This window comes from Colias croceus, chromosome 17, assembly GCF_905220415.1.
Source record: "Colias croceus chromosome 17, ilColCroc2.1".
Classification (NCBI taxonomy): Eukaryota; Metazoa; Arthropoda; class Insecta; order Lepidoptera; family Pieridae; genus Colias; species Colias croceus.
The window spans coordinates 9,478,223-9,503,513 of NC_059553.1; the positions used below are offsets into that span (position 1 = coordinate 9,478,223).

General features: G+C 32.4%; 1 protein-coding gene across 2 annotated transcripts in view; it reads left to right on the forward strand.

Moving 5' to 3' along the window:
- LOC123699358 (zwei Ig domain protein zig-8-like) overlaps nucleotides 1-24,739 on the forward strand; it is a 176,094-nt gene extending 151,355 nt beyond the window's left edge. Inside the window, exons 2-8 of one of the 2 annotated variants that reach the window (XM_045646288.1) lie at nucleotides 678-781; nucleotides 4,697-4,872; nucleotides 5,164-5,280; nucleotides 8,158-8,251; nucleotides 8,969-9,096; nucleotides 17,809-17,977; nucleotides 20,817-24,739. In XM_045646288.1, the coding sequence (XP_045502244.1) occupies nucleotides 724-781; nucleotides 4,697-4,872; nucleotides 5,164-5,280; nucleotides 8,158-8,251; nucleotides 8,969-9,096; nucleotides 17,809-17,977; nucleotides 20,817-20,917 (843 nt within the window). In that variant the 5' untranslated portion in view covers nucleotides 678-723 and the 3' untranslated portion in view covers nucleotides 20,918-24,739. The remainder of the gene's footprint in view (nucleotides 1-677; nucleotides 782-4,696; nucleotides 4,873-5,163; nucleotides 5,281-8,157; nucleotides 8,252-8,968; nucleotides 9,097-17,808; nucleotides 17,978-20,816) is intronic. The other variant, XM_045646289.1, reaches the window with a different exon arrangement.
- Nucleotides 24,740-25,291: the final 552 nt, after the last annotated feature.

Here is a 25,291-nt window from a genome sequence, read left to right on the forward strand (position 1 = left end):
TCATCGAAAGCTCTTAAGCATTTTGAACATTTTTGTTGTGAAATGGTCAATATTATTTTGCCGTCTTATACTTTGATACTGATGAAATTATAGGGATCAAGGAGAGGAATATTATGCGACCAAATTGTAATGAGCTTCATGTACAGTTTTCTTGGAACTGATATTGAATGCTTCTTGTAATTTGCTTTAACGATTCGACTTGATTCTATTAAACTGAAGACGTTAAATTAAACCACGAGGCCTGGGATAATTATTTCGCGTTTTGGTTTTGAATTTTCCTTCCTTATTCTTTCTTAATAAAATACGAATTTTGAACCCCAATGATTAAAAAAATATAATTTAATAAATTAGATTAATTAAGGGCCTACTAGATTTTGAGTTTATTCGTTACATAAAATATAAATCCTTCCTCATTATAATATTTATTAGTATAGTATAAAATCTTCTTGACGTTGTTTAAATTCTAACGGCCTTACTAATAAAAATATAAACAATGGATCTACCATTTTCTACCATAGCTGTGTCCTGCTCTTGCTCACATGAAACGTCATTCATAAAAACAAGACAGGTTATTGCAATACCTAACTAATCCATTGCATAGCGAATGAGTAACATTTTATTAGTAAGACCATAATGATATAAATACCATTATTCAAATTGTATTTCTTTCTTTCCAGATACGAATCTTCATTGCGCCAGAAGAATGAGTAAAGGGCTCTAGAGATGGCGGTGGGTCTGCTGTTTGGAGTATTAGGTGCCCTTGCTCTAGTCACAAGGACTGGTAAGTTGATTTAATTTACTAACTTTAATAATAACCTATAATAAATAACTATAAAACAAATTTTAGAAGAATATCTAGGTTTATCATTGGCGTTAAATAAACCACAAAACTCACAATCTTGCTCAAAATTGTCCAACGCAAAACTCTGCCTACGTCTCCATTATGCAGACTTTAATGGATAGCATTCATTTTCCAAATAATCATCTAATCCAGGAACATTAGTTTTAATATCCATAACACACAAATACTCGAACATTTATCTTTAATTTCCGCCACGGATTCACAAAAGCATTCAAAGTCACGCAACCATTATGAATTTTTCCATCTAACGTCGAAAATTTGAAGTCATTCTATATAATGGAAGGTCTTGATTAAAGTGGTCACGATGTAATCCAGCTCGGATTTAACTGATCCCAGATTTCGTATAAAGTTGTTTTTAAATCTCTGCATTATTTTAAATTCAGATTAAAGTCCGAGTTTGTCGTAATGGTGCGATTCACTTGTATTAAGTTTTCTGTTTTGATGTCGCTCTTTATGGGTTTTTGCTTCGATTTGCTAGAACGCCTTTTATATGAGAAAAAAGATATTGGACAAACAGACGAACTGACTGTATATATACCTATATATATGGTCTATATGCTTGCCCAATTCTCACTGCGTTATTCACATCTCATAGCGTTTATTGTCACGTTTTTAAAAAGCATAACTTTTGAAACTGAAACAGGCCCGAAATACGAACTGAATTTTACAGGAAAAGGTACGAAACATAATTCAATATAATTTTTTTATTCGAAAAATTTTTCTGTTAAGGACCAATTACAGTGAAATAATACAAATGTATCATATTATTCAAGAATATTTACTATCTTTTGAATTTATCCTGCACAAAATAACACAAAACCCAACTAATTAGTCGTCTTTATAATTTCCACAAATACTAAAGTTTTATAACAAACTAATGCTATGTAAAGACAACTCTTAACTCTGTTATTATACTACTAAAGTTAATGTTTGCATTACGTTTCAAACAGTGTGGAATCTCTTTGAGTTTTATTTACAAGGGATATACAATCTCTAGAGATAACAAAAATATCTAGCTGAGGTAGATTTTTCTAGATTTTTACCTCATTAATTAAACGAAAACATTGTGTACATAAACATGTAGTAATAGAGAAATATTTTTTTTATATTTTATGTCATCTAAATTCGTTGTAATATTTATTTTATTTGTTTATTTTATTATAATGAAGTCCTATGTCCTCTATGGGTGTATTAACATATATTTTGTATTTTATTTCCTAAATCTTTGTTGTTGTAAATTTTAATAATGTTATTATGTCCAAACTACTGAGTATCTTGTTCCTGTGTGTCTAGTAAATCATAAATCTTAATGTAGAGTTACTTGTCAAAATGTTTTTAATTAAGTTTTGTTGACTCAGTAAAAAAAGTAAGAGGTGGGACTACATAATTATGTATTTATAAAATACTAGTGGCCCGCCCCGGCTTCGCACGTGGCACATGTTTACGTTTTCTCTCCATAAGAACCATCCTCGTACTTCAAGGAATATTATAAAAAAATAATTAACATAATCTGTTCAGCCGTTCTAGAGTTATGCGCTTACCAACACATTTTGCGATTCATTTTAATATTAAAGATGTACCTATGTAATTCATCTAGTAATTTCCAATTAAATAGTTTTATCTTATTTGTGACAACTGTATGAAATTGAATAAGAATTATTTTGTCACTACATACTTAGTATAAAACAAAGTCGCTTTCTCTGTCTCTATGTCCCTTTGTATCCTTAAATCTTTAAAACTACGCAACGGATTTTGAAGTGTTTTTTTTTAATAGATACAGTGATTCAAGAGGAAGGTTTTAGTATATAATTTATTAGAATTTAGACAAAGCGGGCAAAGCCGCGAGTAGTAAGCTAGTTGTTAATAAAATACAATTTGAAAATCACTCACAGAACAATGAATGGAGTGAGTGAGTGAAGTCCCATGTCCCCGTAGTGGGGTAAGGGGCAGATGCATTATATGCATACATCTGTTTTACTGATCGATTTTTCTTTAGGGACAAGTAGGTGATCAGCTTTCTGTGTCCTACCAGACCGAGACATTTTTTCTTTCTTCGTCTTCACCGGGAATCGATCCCAGGACCCCTCGGTTCTACGCTCACGCGTCAACCACTGTCAGTACCAAGGAGGCGGTCAAGGAAGACGCGGTTCTTATTTCTTCGCATCGTGTTTATTGTAACCTCTGACGTTATTTTACTAAAATAACACGAATAAATACTCTGATATATTACCAGGAGTTTATCATCGAGCTGAATATAAAACAATGGCTGTTTCTGCTTTATTAAACAATTCTGAAAAACGTACAGTAACTATAACAAAGCCCCCATTTCGTATTCTGTTTAACTTTTGATTGAACTAAACACTGTATGTTAATAAATTAATATTCGCTTCGACATCAAAGCGCAATGGATTGTTAACAATTTGTTATATTATGTACTACCTTCTATATATTGTATAATTTATACTTATTTATTATTTATATAAATAAACTAGCGGTCCGCCCCGGCTTCGCCCGTGGTACCTACTACATGTTTAAACTATCCTATCTCTCAGGTTGGATCGAACTGCACATGGTGTGCGAATTTTATTATAATCGGTTAAGTGGTTTAGGAGTCCATTGAGGACAAACATTGTGACACGAGATTTATATATATTAAGAAGATAAATAAACGAAAGACTTTATTAAGGGGAGGCTCCCTAAATTTTATGTGAATTTGCATTAATATTCTGAAACAGTCACACATACAAACAAAATGGAACTTTAGTATATTATGATTTATTGGGTCTTTTTCTTTCCATGTACAAGACAGTTACGTAATTGTAACATTTTCGCTCGATTCATTTTTTATTCAAAAATTATGCCTTTTTTTTATATTTTCTTATGTTAACAGTAAGAAAATATAGTTTACTATCCAATCCCAAGATATTTTTTCTCTAGATCAATTATTACTTTAGTTAAAAACGAAATAAGAATTGAGACTTACGAGATTTAGTTTCGAGCTCGAACGCGATCAAAGAGCGCACGCGATATTCAACTTTATTACGGCTGTGTAAGCAAGCGTCTAGTACCATAGCAGTGCCAGAAATTATGTTAGGGAGCCTCCTCTTAAGGCCTCTGTGATAAAACTTTCGTCTCGAATCACTCAACCTATTGAAAAAAAAAACATTAAAATCCATCCGTAAATGTCAACTATGTTTTTTGTAGAAATATTTATATGGTACGTACAAAAAAAATCTTTAATTTGAACATAATATAACTGATAATTAAAAAAGAGACTCCGTTATGATTATTGATTACGATTTACGACATAAAAATTTGACCGATTTCATTCTCGTATAATTACTAACAGAGCTTTCATTTAAAACTTGGAATAATATTCTGGAAATACTGTTTCTATAATGAGAAAGAGTTTTTACTTCGCATGGATTTTAATTGCCACGTCTCTGGTTAGAAAAACAGAGACGATAATGGAATTAATTACATACGGTAGTTTTCATTATACTCTCAAAGAGATTGCATGCATTTTCCCTTTATTATAAAAGTAGATTTTACAAATACATACGAATGAGTTGATATAGATAGTTGATTTTAACAGCTCTTGAGACTCTAACTAGTGTTAAGATTTTGTTTGGTTTTTTTATTCGTGACGATTGAGCTTTTAAAAATATTCCATTTGAATAAAATAGGCTTATTTTTTATTGCCTACTGAGTATGATAATTTTATGACGATGATAATGATGATGCCATAATTATAAGTGCTATCGCAATCATATTGTGTTTTTGACTCAAAATGTTACCATAAAAAAAATTACAGACGTTTTCAAATGTCTACAGGTTGTACAGACAACACGAATGGCCTGACCGACATGCAGGATGGGTACAGTGACGTGGAGCTCGGCCTGGCGCAGAGAGGTCCCTACTTCGACGTGGCGTACTCTAAAAATGTCACTGCTTTAGTGGGGAAGACAGCACAACTTAATTGTAGGGTCCATAATCTTGGGAACAGAACGGTATGTAGTTAAAAGTTTTTTGTTAATTAACAGGCGTTATTTATAATTGGTAAATATAAAAGACACGAAGAGTGGATGAGAGAGACAATTCAACAAATATTTCAAAATAACGAAATAAAAATATGAATAGTACCTACTGTTTTTGTCATACTTTCAGGATAGATTAAGCTTTAATTTTTTAACATTGTAATCGAATTTTAATTTACAGTATGTAGTAATAATCGTGTTGATTTAGAAATTGAAACAGACACGGATTAAAAACAAAATTATAAATAAAAATTATTTGTCTAGGTATCATGGATAAGGCACCGTGATATCCACCTCCTAACATCCGGGCGGATGACGTATACCTCTGACCAGAGGTTCATCAGTGTTCACAACCCTCACACGGAGGATTGGATACTAAAAGTGAGTGTACATCTGTACAAGCTATGATATTATTTGTTTTTTTAACACGCTTTTATTTTTTAGAACCTGTTGTAAACTTTGTATGTAAACGATTCCTCTCGACTCGATTTTGACCGATAACGGAGATTTAATTCCAACATAACACACGTATCAAGGTTCGGTGACTGAACAATAATTTCATGAGTTTAAGCGAGTTTTTTAAACTATATTAATTACTAGCTGCTCCGCGCGGTTTCACCCCCGTGGCTCCACTCCTGTTGATCGTAGCGTGATGATATATACCTATCCTTTAACCTTCCTCGATGAATGGGCTATCTAACACCGAAAGAATTTTTCAAATCGGACCAGTAGTTCCCGAGATTAGCGCGTTCAAACAAACAAACAAACTCTTCAGCTTTTTAATATTAGTATAGATTTATAAACAATATGCATTATATGAAAATTAATAGGTGTAGGTACATGGAATGGTTTATACATACCTACGCGTAAAATGTCAATAGATAGGGAGGCGAAGAGGGGAATTTTCTGCAATACTCGAGCGTGGCAGTTTAAGATATGAGAGATACCGTAGACCTAATAGAACAACCTTGTTAACTATTTAGCTCTTTAAGTAGTGACGCGCGCCCAGGATAGACGATCAGATTAGTAAAAAAAAATCGATAGTCTGAAATACTCGAGCGCGTCAGATTAAGATATTGGGGGTTGATTTTAGTGTTTTAAGACTAAATTTAACTAATCTGACGATAAGTCCTTGACGCCGCCAAGTTATAGGGTCGCGAACTTGTAAAAAAAAAAACGTTAATCCGGCATTCTCGAGCGCGATTGTTTTTATTTTTATTTTGAAGAATATAATCTAAAACTTACTAAAAATACAAAAGCTGCCGGTTTCCGCGTGACGAAGCCTGGAGGAGCCATTTCGTCTTCCGAAAAACGCGTTGCAGTATATAAGTCGCGAACGATACATTTTACAAAAAAAAAAAGTTTGAATAAACAAAAAAGGTAATTTTATTTTACACAAAAAAAGGTATCTTTACATTTTTGTCCAAAGTTAAAACTTTTTGACTTGAAGCATCATAAAAACTCAAACTCCCGGTTTTTTGAGTATATCTCGAAAACTGAGGGTGTTAAGAAAAATTGATATGAAATAACGATGATTAAAAAAAAGAAACTCTCAAACCTTTTTCGGTCAGATTAAGAGAACCCACCAACATTTTTGTCAGATTAAGAAAATATGCTTTCAGGAGACCGAGATAAACCTCCCCTATGAAAATCTGACGCGCTCGAGTATTTCAAAAGGACTTTTTTTTTCTGCATTTTCAAAAATTCATCGTAACTTATCGTCACGCCGAAATCGTCAGTTTTTTTAAGGGGAGCTTCCTTGGGGCCTACTTAACACCCCTTCCGAAAATCTGACGCGCTCGAGTAAATTTTTTTTTTTGTGCATTTTTGACGAATTAATATGCCTAGCCCCACCACGCAAACCGGCAGATTAGTATACCGTTGTTATCAGAGGCACTTGGGGCATACGTAGTATGAATATCTGACGCGCTCGAGAATGCCCAAGTAACTATTTTTTTTTACATTTTTGAAAATCCGTACACGCCAAACCCACCGCTAAAATGGTTTTTACCATAGAAGCTTTTCTTTTCGAAATTATTTTATCTATCGATTTTGATAAGTCTCGACGGCGCCGTTTAATTACGCCATTTAGCTACCTCGCCTCCCTATCTACAATGAGAAACGATCGAGTTTTCTTTTACAACATTTCACCATTTCACTTATTGAACAAAATTGGTTGAAGTTGAATAATAAGATTTCCTTAATAAATTTTAGAATATAATATTTATTGTTTATTCATATATAAAGTTTCTATATTAGTTTTCTATACTCTTTAGGTATTTAATCCTTGTAAACTTGTTGTATTCGCTATTAATAAAATTACGAATCACAACTTCTATGAACAAAATACTGAATCAATCAATTAATAAACCGAATTATGTCACAAAATAACTCACGTGGAAATGTTTTATCTTTAATTTAGATGATAATGTACTTCCATTTAAATAATTCTGTTGACAATACCCTGAAGACAGATTGGTTCATGAATAAAAATCGAATGTCGTATTCAAAAAATTCAGCCTACCTAAATGGATCTAAACTCAATAAATATCAATCCACTTGTCCCTTTTATACATAATCTATAATATAATATTATAAAAAAAATGAAACCCGTTTTCCCTGGTCACGGCATCACGTGTGAACGGGTGGACCGATTTTGATAATTCTTTTTTTATAATAGTCCCTGAAGTACGAGGATGGTTCTTATGGAAAGAAAACCTAAACATGTACCTACCACGGACCGCTAGTAGTTTATAAAACAGTAAAATGAACATTATTGTAAGAAAACTTAGTATTTATTTATTTATTTATATTTGGGAAACAAACAATACAATATATCTTATACATAAGAGATAACAAACTATACACATATCAGCAAAGTTTCCACTAAAAATTTAAGTTATTTAAAAAAAAATACACATTCAGTCACAAACAGTCTACTTTAAGATACAATTAGTAATGAAACTATTATTATTCATTTGATTGATACCCAATTTTTTAAGGACGACGCTATTATGTATAATATAATATCTATCTCACGTAAAATATGATGAATATCGTCTCATTTGAAACAATAATTCCAAAACAAATTATTGAAGTGAAACTTATTTAGGCGCGTTGAGAGTAAAATTTCGCTTCACGGTAATACCGTCACGTCATTGAGTATGGCGATGATTTTGGTATCTTTGAATCTTACTAAAGAAGTTTCACTGCTCATTTTTTACATGAAATATACTTCATTACAAATTATTTCCTCAGGTAAGATTCCCACAAAGAAGAGATTCTGGGATCTACGAGTGCCAAGTGGGCACCACTCCTCCTATTGGTCATCGGATGTACCTCTCTGTTGTGGGTTAGTAATATATCAGCATTAATAAACATTATAGAATTAACTATAATATTATAGTAACTTACTTGACTTGGCGTTGGCGTTAGTGACCCTGTCTTCCAAGCCAGAGGTCGTTCGGTTGGGTTCGATTCCCACCCGGGGCAAATATTTGTGTGATATATGTAGATGTTTGCTCTGTGTCTGGGTATTGATTATCTTTATAAGTATTTATTTAAAATTATATACGTATGTTTGTCAGCCATCTAGTTTCATAACACAAGCGAATATTTTCTATAACACAAGCAAAAGCTTACTATGGGATCAGATCGTGTCGTGTTTGAAAATTGTCCTGAAATATTTATTTATTATTAGTAAACCCATAAAAGATAATATTTGAGCAATTTTGTTCACTCTTGCATGTTTTCTCTTATCTCTTCAAACTACTGTTAAACTGTTCTTGAGTTTATTCATATAATATTGTAATCAGTAGGTATGAAGAAATATAGACGTATATTCAAAGTTTTCAATCACTAATTATTGAATACCTACTTAAATCAGCATAATATACTTGAAATTACTAATAAAATAAATAAAAAAATTGATGCATCATGAAAATCCACTGTATTGAAATTATTCTACTGATATGAAATGACATAACTTTTTATTGAATTACTTCAAATACCAACTATTCCATGCAAGCAAAGGAACTTATACATCTTTTAACCAAGCCAATATCCACAGAGCCACTCACAACCATCCTCGGAGGACCAGAGCTGTTCATAAACACCGAAAGCACGATCAATCTAACCTGTGTGGTGCAGCACTCGCCGGAACCGCCACCAGCAATACGGTGGACGCATAATGATGAGGTAAGTGTAGCGACACCTCGCTCTGAATCGCGCAAGCGAAATTTTTTCACTACAGAGCACATATCCAACTTTCCTTGCATCATCCAACGGGTCCTTGACGGCCGGCCAGTCGAGTAGAGTGATCGATGATTCTCCCTTTTTCGATGGAGGAATTCTACCTTCCTTCCTCCACAGTGGAGACCCATGACAGTTCACAACTGCTTCTGTCCATCCATGATGTCCAAAGAAACTGTACTGAAATATTATGGTAGAAATGTGAGAAAATAAAACGTACTATAATATATTATGGTCGAAATGATAGACAACACGAGTACATTCTGTTGTACATGAAAAAAATAATAAAATGAATTAATACATGATCCAAAATATATTGTGTGATATAATCTAACTAAATATTTACTTTAATAAATAAGTGACCATGTAATGTATATAATATGTACAAAGCTAGTAAAGATTCGAAGTAAAGATATGTTAATTAAAAACTGCTAAGTTGCTTTATCTCTATAATATATTTTTTTTATTGTTACTTTTTGCCACTAATCACCTAGGAACCTAAAACATATAATGCATATAATATTTCTCTTAATAAGGTGACATAATATTAATACATAACATAATATTACCTAAATATAAATCCATGAGCTAGAATCTAATATCAAGAATGTATAGTTATACATAGCTTATATTATACATTGTTTGTATTTAAGCCAAAAGATGCCCAAGCCTTTTTCCTTTGTGCTATGATCCCTATCGTACCTTCGAAGCATTGGTATCAATAAATTTTGGCGCGTATCCGCTCTTATGATGTATCTCGATATCCGGGTTATTGGAAAATAGTAGTTTATTTATGTATGAGCAAAAATAAAAAGACTAGAAAGAAATCATCTTGTAAACATGTTAATTTATTTGGTTTACATATTTACCTGTGTACGAGGTTTCTAAAAACGAGGTGTACATTCTAACATCAATATCACAGACAGCTAAATAGCACTAGTAGATACAACCGCTGTTTAACCTACAAAAATTAAAGTCAGTCGTAAATAAAGACAACTTGTCTTTTCTTCCAATGTGCATGATTTATTCCAAACAACTTCCGCGTAAATATACTTCTGCAAATCGATAAGATATACATCCCCAGAATTACGCAATCAGAGCTCGAGAACCTTCGGCAAGCTTCCCCGTTTTTATTTACCCCCTTGAAACGGTGCCAAAACGACCTCACTGGTCTGCCAGGAAATAAAATTGATGCCTCCACCATTGTTCAACTGATGGCCCAGTTTTAAAGTCGCCGTGTGATATTGACATACCTAAACATGTCTGGGTTATAAAGGCCGTATGTGGCAAATGTTTGTGACATCTGTGGTAATGATGGACATGATTTTGAAGATTCTAATGTTCGTTGAAAATTGTTTCTACTAGAACTAGAAATAACTGGAAAGCAAAATCATCACAATCAAATAGACTTTGAAATTCATATCAAATTAGGCTACCTTTGTGTGTCTAGATGAGAAACCTGATTAAAATAATATTCCCCAGCAGTTTTCTTTACTGGTAAGTTTTATACACGGTTCTGCATATCGTAATATCACATTGCCATTATCTTTTTTATGTCGCAGTCAAAAATATAGTCTCAATCTCGCCATGTAATCTCTTTGCTGTTCTCCAGAATTTTTCCAGAATATTCGAGAACAAAATGTCGACTCAAGTTTGCCTGCATCATACTTAAGCTTTCCCTGGCGTTTCAATAAAGATTTTACGAGTTATCTGAATTCTGTACAAATGTCTGCTTTTAAACATTCCCAGAATAAAATTATTTGAAATATTTTACAAGAAATAACAACATTATATTCATGGCATACTTTGATGGTGGAATAACCTTGTTATTATTCGGAGAAGGAAGATTTAATCCTTTAGAAATTAAAGATGTTTTAACGGATTTTTAACGCGATTTATTCATTATATTATTATTTTCCCGACGTTTTGAACACTTCACAGCGAGCGTGGTCAAGGGGAGACGTTCGAAACATCGGAAAAATAATATAATGAATAAATCGCGTTTAAAATCCGTTAAAACATCTTTAATTTCAAAATTTATAATACTCGCGTTATATCAAACACTAGAAAATACTAAGATTTAACCATGTTGAAATTATTAAACTTATATTAAATACGTAAAAATCTTTCCATTCTTAAAAGTAATTGATAATTTCAATCTGTTCTATAAATTCTGGCAATGAAATAATTATGATAAAAAGCACTGGGTTGCCTTCTCATATGTATTAGAGGTTCCCACGTATCGCAAGGATAATATATAACAACGTGCATTTGTCGAATTTTTCAACACGATACGTGCAGTGCAACGCTAATGAGAATTGTTACAATAGGATTTAACCAATTAATTTTAGTTTTTGAAACTTCTTTATCAGGGTTGGAAAAAATTTAGTGTAACATTTTTTCGTTACGCGTGACATTTTTCCGTTACGCGCCATCTTTTTCTTATCCCTACCACGCGTGATTCGACGTATTTCTGTAAAGTTGCATATAGTAAATTATTTTTTGAAAAATAAGGTCATAAAGAAGTTTCACTTCTTACGTGTGTACACTAGTACACGCACACATTTTTTTATAACTTCATTCATCTAAAATCTTAATTCCAAATTTTCCTTACAATTTCCCAACCATTCTTAAGGCATCATTAACCAAACATGAATCTTCGTTTTTATATCACGTTTCTCGTTATTAATCATCGTTGTTAAGTACATCAACATATCACTACATAGTATAAAACAAAGTCGCTTTCTCTGTCCCTATGCCCCTGTGTATGCTTAAATCTTTAAACTACGCAACGGATTTTGATGCGGTTTTTATTAGTAGATAGAGTGATTCAAGAGGAAGGTTTTAGTATATAATTTATTAGGTTTTAGACAAAGCGGGTGAAGCCGCAGGCGATAAGCTAGTTAACTGGATAGGTTAATTCTAGTTCCTGCTTCAATGTTTGTGTTCATATTAACTTACTCTTCAAAATCCATCTATTTTTCGAAACACGAAATTTTCATTCTAGATCGTTACATTTTTACCGACTACAACCACTTAATTTCATCAAATCAACTACCTAGGTATACTTATAGGTTAAATTTTCAGTTTGTTAACTTCTTTCTTTTATTGAAGTGAAACTTCTTTATCGGGGTTGGAAAAAAAATTAGTGTAACATTTGTTCGTTACGCGTGACATTTTTCCGTTACGCGCCATCTTTTTCTTATCCCTACCACGTGTGATTTGACATATTTCTGTAAAGTTGCACATAGTAAATTATTTTTTGAAAAATAAGGTCATTAACGTGACGTTACGTCTGTACACTAGTACACGCACACTTTTTTTTTATCTCCCTTACTTTTCGAATATTACCTATATTCAAGATCTTCCTAGATCCTTCTTATTCATCTAAGGGTATTTATTAAACACACACAAATCATCCTCTCCATCGTTACACCAAGTAACTCTATAACTAAGTATATAGGTTACACATCCAGTCTATGACCTATTATACTAGACGCGGCATACGCCAACATCATTGCACTAAAAAACAGCGTAATTAATACATACCTACTTACTAACGCATTATCACCAATACAGTTGTTCTCTCTTTCACTCTCACGCACGAGACATAATACATGTCTCACTCATGTACTTCGTAATAACAACTGCCGATTAAAATATAAAAAGAACATCCAGCCACGACGCTGAATGGTGCGTGACTAAGTGAAACTCGGGCACTTAGCTGAGTTTTTTCTTGCCAAAATAGAGAGCGGGTAACGTATCTAGCTTTTTTATATATCATAGCATCCAGTATATTCATTACGTGCCAATCGACGACCCACGCGCGACCGCTCTATTAAACTTTGTTTGAACTGCTTTCGCTCATTTGCGCTAGCTATTACGGGAACATCGCCAATGGGTTCTGTATTCATGCCTTTAATAATATATATTTCAGTTTTAAGCCTTAGTACTCCTGCTTCTTAGATCTTACTTATTGTGTGAACGTTTTTGAGAATAGAGGCGTGTTAACGAAATAATTTGGACGGACCTGAATCAAGGTCCGAAAAAATATCAATTTATTCGTCATTTCCCACATTTTATCCTAGTTCTACGTGATGGTTTAAAATTAATTTTATATCACCACATTAATTAGATATAGATACTTCTATACAACATACAATATGAAAATTTCATTAATTATTTTGTTACATTACAAATCAATGTATGCTGTTTGCATCAGAATATTGAAAAATAGAGTGCTGTCATTAGTTCTTCTTTGATAACACACTAAGCAAGCGCTCGGAAAATCATTCGCTAGAATTCATACCTTTAAAAATTCTCCATTTTATTCGTACATTTCAACGATTTTTACGTGTCTAGCTGCAGTCCCAATAAATCCAGTTTAAAAGACAGGTGCCAATATTCAGTATGAACATTGCTTTTACTAGTGTTATTCAACTAATAGTAAAGTCTTGATCATTTCAATTTAATTCAGACTAGCTGCCACCCGCGGATTCCCCTGCGATTCCGTGGGATTTCCTAAAACTGTCCTTTCCTTTTAAAGTTCCTTTTAAAATTGGTAAACTATATTTGTTTAAATTTCAGGCATAGTTTGAATGGTGAAGTCACAGACAGACAGACAGACTGAGTTACTTTCGCATTTTAATATTAGTTATGATTAAATACCTCAGTATAATAATTATACTTTTAATTTATAATTATGCATTTTCAAATAAGACAATTATTGTCTTATTTGAAAATGTATGAATATATGTATGAACTTATCTTCCTTATTTCAATTCGTTATTTTTCTAAAGTGGAAAGGAAATATCAAAGAACCTGATGTTATACCAAGAACAACTACAGAGTTTCTTGCTTTTCCCTGTAGAAACTGCTTTCCAAACTGGTGGTAAATATTATCTATGTATTTTGATGATTCAAACGTGCTCCAAAAAACTATATAGTTACTTACCTTATTTTCTCTGAAGAACCTTCTTTTCTTCGAAAAACCTATTCTTTATCCATTGATATCGTAACAAAATGCAAATACCGGAACGACGCGAGTTTAGTTTTTTAATGTATTTTGAACAACTTTAACAAATTTCGTGTGTGAAATTTAGAATTTTGGTTGTTTCATCGTTGTTGGTAGCTAACCTAACCTAACCTAATCGAAACATTAGCAAAACTAGCTTATGTCAATTAGTATCGATAGCGGATTCTATTTTTTAGCGTTTCTGCCATATGTCTAGAGATGGTGGTGATTATTAATTATCTATATAATATGCTTCTAAAGGAAGTCTATTTGAATAAATAACTGTTAGAGTTTGGGTTTACCTGATACACTTACACAAGCATGAATAATAGGACACGCAACCATATCCTAAAATGCGGTTTGTACTTCTGTTAACATTGTTACAGAAAGGGAAAGGTTCAACACGTGTATTTGGGTCATTGTATTTGATTATAACATCTTCAATTATCATTCTGTTTCACCACAAATCTAACCTAGTTTCTGGAGGTCTAAAAGAATACATTTGACATTCATAGCAATTCCTCTATTTTTCGTAAGATGGCCGTTTTCTCCATCATTTTACAACTTTCCATAATATGATCGTATTCATCGAAAGTGACCTTAGTAGCCCCGTAGTTCAACCTTTAGGTATATGAATAAATTGTCATAATCATGATTCATAATTATAGATGTAGGTATTCAAAAGTTCAGTAGTTTCAATTTTATACATCACCGTTATTGGACGTCAATTTCTTTTCCAATGTTTCAACGTCATATTCAATCTCCTTTTCAAAACCAATCACCAAACGTATAAAAGATGCATCCAAGACATTTCATACGTCGAATCGGCTCCATTCCACTCGAACATTGATATCCTAAAGCTATAAAAGATTGATAGGTATTCATATAAAACATTGCAAATACGTGTTACAAATTGAGTAGGAGTGATACATGCATGAAATTGAAATGAGGATAGCTTACGAATCGCGGTTTGTGTGATATGAACCTATTACTATAAAGTACGTTCTCTTTTGTATTCGCGGAAAGGAATGTACGTGAAGCCATCTGTAAACTTTGCGATTGAAGCATATTTTATGATGTTTTATTTGACGGCATTAGTTTGCTACGAATTTTGCGAAGTAATTTTATGTCATGTAAGCGAATAATCTTTAGCTAGTTCTTACGCCTTTCTGTTTTTGTTATTATTTGGATTGAATAATGAATATAAACTAGAGAAACAATTGAATGAATGAATAAATTGACTAATAATTTGGAAATGTTACACTAAAAAAATATATTTTTACACATATTTTCTCAAATAGAGTACAAAATACAATATATTTTTTCAAGACAGTAAAAAAGAACCCCTCACTTTTTGTGCATATTAAACGACTTACGAGTCAGGAAATGAGCTGTTTCTGATCCGGATATTAAGAAATTTTGAAAATATCTCGTCACTGCAATGACTGTTTTGATTTTATGACTTGGGGTTTGTATCGACGCTTCAGTTTTCAGATCTTATACGACTTTGTAAGGGAATAAGTACATATGATTTGAGTTGTATGTGTTCGTTGCCTCTTGTGTTAGAAATATTTAGAAATAGAGCATAAATAATTTGATGAATAAAGGCATTTTAAATAATACAAAAGAATTTTGTTTTAGTGAATATTCGTATTTATTTCACCTTTATATATTATATTTGATTGATTCATTCGAAATTGTTTTGAAGATTAATGATTAATTTACAATATTACTTCAGACTATTGATTAACCATTATTTCTTTAGAAAATAATGTACACCTAACAATGCTTGAATGCATTGACTGATAACTTGTAAAGTCATAATATATTAAAAAAAAACCCTTATTAATGACAAATAAAATTAACTTAAACCTACTTGCACTTAAAAACTCTACCTGTCTTAAAAATAACTCCACCAACCAAAATTTCATTATGACCAACATTCCATACAAAGTGTATAACAATAAACAACCTATACGGTCGGTCAAAAACTAGACACATATTAGTAAAAATCTATCAAGATACCAGGTGGAGCCGTCAAGACCCTTTTCAAATAAAAATACGTCCATGACTTATGTCCTTTTCAACAAGGGCCTGGTACTAAAGTATTTTCTAAAGAAATAAGCCTCTTATAAAAAGTACCCTTTATGTGTTGAATCTTGTAATTTTTATGAAAAATATTGTACGGAAATAAATTTATGGCTTTTTGGTTGAGTTCTGAAATCATCTAAATTAAAAATTGTTGGGAAGCTGTAGAAAGTATTTTATTAGAGCGTCCTCAGTAAATTAGGCTTATTTATTTATATCGAGTGGATTCCTTTTTTTGAAAATGGTGAATCAATATACTTTCTAATTTATTTAACTACCTACTACAAAATATTATAAATATATTATCATGATCAACAACAATAAACGTTTATTAAAATTCAGAGTTGGGTTAGTTTCCCAACTTCTGGATATTGTTTGTTTAGCTTATTTGACATTAAACACACACAAAACAATGAATAATGTATTTAAATAATAAATATATATCAAAGTGTTGAATAGGCTGACTTTATCGGCAAGTCGTGAAATTGTCCATTTTCGTTATATTCGGGTTGTTTGCGGATAAAAATAAGCCAAAATATGCAACCATTTAATATAAAAAGTTACAAGGCTGAAATTTGTTACCAAATCACTTAGCCAAATCATGCATTTTTTTTTCATCATATACTTATGCTTAAAAATGATAATTCATAGAATGTATATAATATTACTAGCTTACCGCCCGCGGCTTCGCCCGCGCAGTCAAAGAAAAACCCGCATTGTTCCCGTTCCCGTAGGATTTCCGGGATTGCGTCATTTTCCCGGGATAAAAAGTAGGCTATGTCCTTTTTCGGGTATCAAAATATCTCCATACCAAATTTCATGAAAATTGGTTCAGTAGTTTAGGCGTGATTGAGTAACAGACAGACAGACAGAGTTACTTTCGCATTTATAATATTAAGTATGGATTATTATATTCGGTGAATTTTATCTAAACGCGTTATAATTTTATAAAGGTCTGCTAATCCAATAAGAGGAGATAAAATTAAGAAATTTTATGCGGGTTACACATGTTGCTGTAATAAAAAAATGTTATAAGCGCTTACGCTTCCCTATCAACAATAAAAAAAAAATATTTAACAAGCTTTGCTTAACCCACCCATTAATAGTCATGAAATTCAATATTCAATAATTTCATGACTATTAATGGGTGTTTTTTTTTGTTTTGTAAACTATATTTATTACTAGCTGTGCTCCGTGGTTTCACCCGCATTGCTCCGCTCCTATTTTTCTCAGCGTGATGATATAATAATATAATCTATAGCCTTCCTCGATAAATGAGCTATCTAAAACCGAAAGAATTTTTCAAATCCGACCGAGTAGTTCTTGAGATTAGCGCGTTCAAACAAACAAACTCTTCAGCTTTATAATATTAAGTATAGATTGTTTAGTATTTTGTCGTGTTTGATTTTACGAAAGTAGGAATTAAACATGTAAAAATTAAAGACTTTAACGGATTTTAAGCCCGATTAAAATCCGTAGGTAGGCTTTATTTTACATCCTTCTCTTTTGACCAGCATATCCTGAAGTATATGTATTAAATTTTTCTTCTTCCCCAGGAAATAAACTACGACTCCCCTCGCGGTGGGGTGTCCGTGATCACCGAGAAGGGAGAGATGACCACCTCCCACCTCCTGGTGCAGAAGGCGAGAGGCTCTGACTCAGGACGGTATACCTGCGCACCAGCCAACGCCAACCCTAGATCTGTTCTCGTCCATGTACTTAGTGGTAAGACTTGCCTATTGATCCTGTTAATTTAACCTAATACTATAGCACTCATTAGCCTATAGCATTCAGGTTTGACGTACATATTCAATTCTGAAAGAATTTTTGAAATTGTCCCAGTAGTTTCTGAGATTAACGCGTTTAAATAAACGAAAAAGTGTTCCAGCTTTATATTATTAGTACCGGTATAGGTCTTTTAATATCTGGTGTAAACAATGTTCGTATAAAACCTTTTCTGTTTTTGTATGGAACAGCAAACACATCTGTAGGTACATCGCTAAATACTTTCTCATTTATATAAGTCGAAGTAAATCAACTAAGAGCTAGCGCGCAAGAGCAACTTTTGTCTCCGCAACTATTTTGTCTCTCCCATCAACTCTATGGGCTAGTGAGAAAGTGCGCGCACGCAGCGACGCAACTCCTCATAGAGTTGATGGGAGAGACAAAATAGTTGCGGAGACAAAAGTTGCTCTTGCGCGTTATCTCTAATGATTCAGTCAAAAAACCTAGACACCAATCGCTTTGACCAAACTTCATCAATATTACACAATAGATTTGAATCTCAGAAATACTTATACGCGTTAATCAACACTTATTGTTAATACTTTTTCTGATAATATTTTAGTATCAAACCTTTTAATACGAAAACTTTCATCTGGATCGCTCCCAAAAATGAACAGTAAATTGACGCGAATTTCATTCCGACGATAAACGCGAAACGAAACTTTCTGCCGATAAAAATTTTATAGTTTTTGTTTCTAAGTTGTTAAACTCACATGTAAAATGTTAGATTGGTTCGATAGTATTAGAACATGTTTTCATTTATTATGGATAATTGTTTTTTCGAGACGAAGTTTTTTTTTTTTATATCATCATGTCATAGAACTTAATATTTTATAGAGCGTTGTAATTTCTGATGAAATTTTAAATGAAATTATTCTACGGAAGTTATGCATGTAGGTACCTACCTATTGTAATCATAAGATGTAAGAGTCAGAGAAAAATGTAAGAGTCTCATATTCTTTGTAGTCGTGTTCGATTTCATAAGAATTTAAACTAAAGAATAAGAATTTCATTCAAGGCGACTTTTCAAGAAATTTATTTTTACTAAGTACTTTACATTTAACATACCATTCCATATATTATTATGTAAAAAAAATCAAACATAATATATTAGTAGTATTTACAAATACCAAAAAAGTAAAGGTCACAAGAAGGTGAAAACATTCTTTGTTAACCCAAAAATGTTTACGTAGAAAAGCAGAATTTCCTTCCTAATGATAATATTCCCTAGACATCCACGCAAAATATCCCTATTATTTCAACGAAGTCGCATTTGCTCTATTGACGTATTATATTTTATTTAAAAAAAATAAGGGCTAAATTATAAATCTATCCAAAAATTTTACTGTAAAACCTGATTAGTAATTGAAATGTAAAATTTTCATAAAAATAGCGTTTCCCTAATTCGCATAAAACTGAAAATGCTTTCAAAATCGATGCTACTTCTGATTTTTTTTTTTATCGAGTTAAATATTTAATATTGTGTTTCTGTCCAAAAATTCCACTACATCAAACGTTTATCTGTACTATATATTTTTTTAGGATTTTAAATATGATGATTTCTCTGAAAATAACATGATTTAGAAACATGAATTTCGGTCTATGGCCCCTTAATTATTTCGTTCGCAATATAGAATAACGAGCTCTAATTCCAGCTTTTAGGTGCATCTCTTATACATTAATCAATTTGCGTGTTGAAAGCAAAGGGAAATTCCAATTGCTTTTGGGGGCACATACTATGTTCGCATTGAATCTCGCTTGCACGAGAATGGTTCGTTCCTAAAAGACCCATGATATAGTATTTCTAGTTTCTACATTCTACACGATACTGAAAAGATTTGAGCTCTTATAGAGGGGTAATTTATTGTTGTTTGTATATAGGTTCCTTTTTTATAGTGGGGAAACCTTCCAAAGATACCCACGGCCCCCGGTATACGTTATATAAGTTTATAATATTATAGTGAGAAGATTTGAGACCCATATATCTGACCTTTCTTGTTTAGATTTAAATTTCCTTTTGGTAAAAAAGTTCAACCTATACAGCAATATAACGTTTCACGAATTTCAAATAACACCTCGCTGCTGTTTCATTTTACAACACAGAGTTTTTGACTTACAGATGGCTCGTTTAATTTTATTTACATTTATTCACATGATGTATATTTTCACTGCGAGGTAGTCTGCCCTTCTTATTTTCAAATGCCAATTTATTTCACTTCAATCATGATTTTAATTCTTATTTTTTTAAATATACTAATATTTTAAAGCTGACAAGTTCGTTTTCTGTTGTTTGATTGAACGCGCTAATCTCAGGAACTAGGTCGGATTTGTAAAATTATATCAGTGTATATGCTAATCTCAGGAACTAGGTCGGATTTGTAAAATTATATCATTTATAGAAAAAAGCTGTCAATACACAGTCCAATAGAAAGGGAGCTGCTGGTAAAACAGCGGAGCACCGCTATTTAAATAAAAGATAAAATATACTCTAGGCTCTAGCGCAGTCAACGGCTCGAGCTGTCATACTCCGACAGCCTCGACCGCTCGCGAACCGTCGACGGCACGGTGGAATTTCGTCATGCAGTTGACGGCTTAAAGCAGTTGCGACGGCTCGAGCAGTTATGTGTACGGCGGTGAATGAATGTCCATAGTTTACCGCGCGGTCTCAACTGCTGGTAGCGGTCCATGTATGGCCGCTTTAGAAACGAACTACATTTAAATACATTCTATAATCTTATTAAATCACGTACAGAATATTCTAAGTTTTCCTTTGTTTCAGGAGAGCACCCAGCAGCAATGCAGCATGGGGGTCAGTTGCGCCTGCAGTACCCGCTGTCGGCAGCCCTACTCAGCGTCATTGTAGCCCTTATGGGTTGCTAGTACTCGAATAGACTAACATTTTTAATTTTAGGGCTGGCACAATAGATCGAGACCATTTTTTGTAGAGAAAATTGACATTGAAATATTAGCTTATTTTTCAGCCCATTTGTATTTGGTTTTATTTTAGGATTAATATATAATTTAAACCAGGGTTAGTAAGCGTTTTATATAATCGAACTATTTGTAATATCTTCGCCATTTTAAAGTTATGTATGATAATATGACCAATTAGTTTGTTCATTAATAAAAATATTTAAAAATATCGATGTACGAATACGAACGAATACGAATAAAAGGTAGATACATAATTTCATAAATTATAGTATTTAAGATTACTAAAGATAAAGAATTATGAAAATGGTATATTATATTATGCTTCATTTATTATACTTTCAGAACCTTTGAAAGAAAAAGTTTAAAAGTGAACACTTCCTATTTTAAATACTACGGTCATTAAAAGCAACCTTGAAACCTTTCAATTGGTCCTTCAAGCCGGATACGGCAAACGAAATACAATTACTTACAGTTTCAAAATTCGAATTGTAATAACCAATAACAACACACTTCAACAGATCCCCAGACAATACCACAACATGACTAACAATCCAACTAAGATATGTCATGTAAATTGAAGTTCTGTCACGAGATTTGTATTCCCAAACCACTAGTTTTGCTTGCTATAATTTAGTCAATGTATTCTAGGCTTGCTACAATTTAGTCAACGTATTCTAGAGATATGTTACAATTTTGAAGATTTAATTTTAATATACACGAAGTTCTAACTTCAAGAGAGTTGAATATGAGATAAAATAAAATGTACAGGTCCGTTTGTACGGTGGTTTGTAAAGTTAGCATCTCTGGGGATATTATACAAATAAGAACGACTTTGTTGGTAGAGGTCGATGACACGCTTTGAGTAAAAGAGAATTATTAGAACTTTATCTCTCTAGAACTTATTTCGCCTTTAAAATTAAGGCGAATTTTGACCAACTTCTAAAAAAATAGCAAGATCAAGTTAACTATATTTTTTTGAGTTGGTAACCCCATAAGTTTCGGCTAGATGAACCGATTTTGATGATTCTTTTTTATTTAAAAGCCGTCCTGATATTTGTTTATTGTATTTCTTCATTTAATTTTTTTCCACTGCTCACCTCTTCCAGGCGGTTTAGTTTCTTGTCAAAAAGAATTATATGATTCGTCATCCATTTGTCATTGGGTTTTATACAAGAGTTACAAATCTATCAGGCCAAGGCCACCTTTCTGTGAATGTGGCGTCACGCAGATGTCCCACTCTGATGCGAATCGAGAGCTTTTCTGAGTCGGCTCTTGACATATTGTTCACAATTTTTATTTCTTATTGTAATATTTTAGGTCAAGTGATTACTGCGCTGTTTTTTGATGGAAGATATTCGAATGTGGCTATTATTTCAAATGTTTATTCTATATAAGTCCATTGCTCATATAGATCATTTGAATGTGGCTATGATGACATAAGAGTTCATTGTTTAGTCATAATTTAAGAAGATTATTTCACTTAGTTTGTCCATTATTTAATGTTACTTTAATTATATACCTAATATTAATCTATTTCAAGCTTTAGTTAACAAGGTATTTTCAAATTCACAAACCCACACACATCGACACTTTTATATATATTTAAAATTTAAAAAGTTAAGAACGTATAAAATCTTAATGGTGATTTGTGAATATATTAAAAAATGGCGAAGATATTATTTAATTAAACAATTAATTTTGATGTGCATGGATGATGGTGTTAATACATTTGTAAATAATAAATTAAGTTGTAGTGTAATTAATTAAAATTGTAATTGTAAATTGTATTGACGAATGGGAATATGTTGAATTTAGAATTAACGTAAACTATGATTCCGATCATACAGATTGTAAGTTCTCTTAAGACTCGGGTCAAACCAAATATGAGCGTGTGGGCAGAGTACACGTGTCAGAAGTGAAACTTCTTTGGCATGATTCAAGGATACCTACCAAGCTTTATTCCATGACATGAATAAGGAAACAACAAAGTTACTTTCCTGGAAGATAAAATAATTTCCTCGAACGTGTCAAATCTTCCGTTTCATTGGACAAAAAATGAAATGAAATCCAATTAAGATTTGCCTTCAATCCCCTAGTAAAACGTTACTTAATAATAAACCGCAATACTTCAATATATAAAAGTGATGAAACTGTATAGCCGATACATTTAAATACTTACGATGATGCTTTTCCGTGCGTATTCCATTACTCCTCACAATGAAGCAGACACAACACTCCCATACAAAGCCATCAACGTATTTGTGTCGCTGGAAAAAATCGTTTTTCACCCAATTGATTTTTAAAACGATATTCGAAACCTTTCAAGTAAATTGTCCCGTTTTGAGAACAAATGGACGGATTTGGTTAAGTCATCAGAAATTTACGAATTTAATTTTCAAGGCGGAATCAAATTTTCGTTTGATTTGAGAATACTTTTTTAAAATGAACAATGGCGCCGTTCTTTTTGAAAATTTTTAGAATAACTTAAATTCTCATTTCTTTTCCTATGAGTTCAGTGGTTAGCGCATTACCTAAATGAACTATATTTTTAACTCAGTTTGACTCTCAGTGGAGACTAATACTGCCTATATATTATTATCTAGAATATTAGGCATAATATCGTAGGTACCCTACAACCAAATTATAAGTAAAGACTACATTTTAAAACTATGGTAAAAAAATCTATACATTCATCCTTTGCATAGGGCTGTCCCTATTGTCTCTTTCCTTACGCAAACTTTTTAAAAACGTGCAAAGGGCTGGTCCTATAATAAATTAGGTTTGTCCACGACTTCGCGTGGGAGTAAGTAAATTGCGTTTTTCCCTCGTAATTTGCAACATTTTTCATTGATGCTACGTGGTGGTAACTTGATGTCATTTGTTATATAGACTTCTCCCCCGGCTCTGCCCGGATAGTTCTTTTATTTATCGTAAAATAAAATAAACTATTATTTTTTTAAAGTCTTATTAGATCGAGTCCTTTTAGAGTCCATAGTTTATGTGAATTAAGATAGCCTTCCTCGTCAAATGAAACATAGAAAATACCTTTGGATCTTGAGAAATAAAACCAAAGACCTTACGTATAGTACTAACTATTTTACCAAAGAAACAGCTACCATGATTCACAAAAATCAGTTTATTTATGTAAATATATTACTCGAGATATTCAACAATTTCCATTTGTCAATACAATATTTTCACGCATTTATTAAAATAGATTTAGACCATGTTACATTAAAGTTCTTAAAGCATACAATGTACGAGTAATTAAATTATTTAAGCTAATTAAGATTGTAATTATCATGCAAATGTTTGAGTTTTACGTTAAATTACGGTTGTGTAAATAATATCGAGGATGGAAAGATGAAATACTGTAAATCTTTACTTATTACCTTTTTTTTTAAGTGGGGAAATCTTCCAAAGATACCCATGGCCTCCGGGGTAGGAGCCGTGGGTTATGTCGGATTCTTAACGACTAAAACCCCACTGTGTTCCGTCGAGCCGCTTTAATGATGGGGCCGCTGGTATTGGTTGGAATTCTTCCGCGACCATGCAATTATTACCTACTTAAATATAAAAAGTTCTCAGTTTTTTTGATAGACTTAAAAATGTCGTTATATAGAATGTTCTGCAAGCTTGCTTATAAATAACTATTAACTACAATAATGTTTCAGGAAATATTTAAACGATTAATGTATAAGTTAATAATTTAATTCTGTATTAGTCTATTATGTATATTTGTAACAGTATTTTACCTTTCCCATAGCGATGTAATGTTTTAATATTAAGGAAATAAAGTAATCGTCAGACGAATGTTATGTTTGTTTCATTTTAATTTCATCCTACATTTCTATTACTAGTACCTTTAGTGATAAAACCTACAAATATGAGCCATTTCTCATCTGATTTTGACTTATTTTTCACACTATTTTAAAGCTTAATTTAAGCCTAGTTTTGCAATCACTATTAATAAATAAAATAAGCCCCATAAAGAATACTCTCGTAGAAATCTGCATACCAAATTTCATCCCAGTCAGGTCCAGAACAAAACATTTCCACATCAAAAACGTTTTGCAGACAGTATAATATCAAATGAAGTTGTCTACGTCTGGTTAACTCGATCCGTATAGCCTGCGGACAAGTTTGTATAAAATATAAAGTTTAACATTGCCAAGCTAATCTAATAACCTCATTATTCGCTTACATCGCGAGCGGAAAATTACATCAAATATACAGTGAATATTATTATAATAATTCATTCGTAGCACGCGGAATGACCGCCGTCACACACACCTATTTTGCGGCAAAGATTATTTTGCA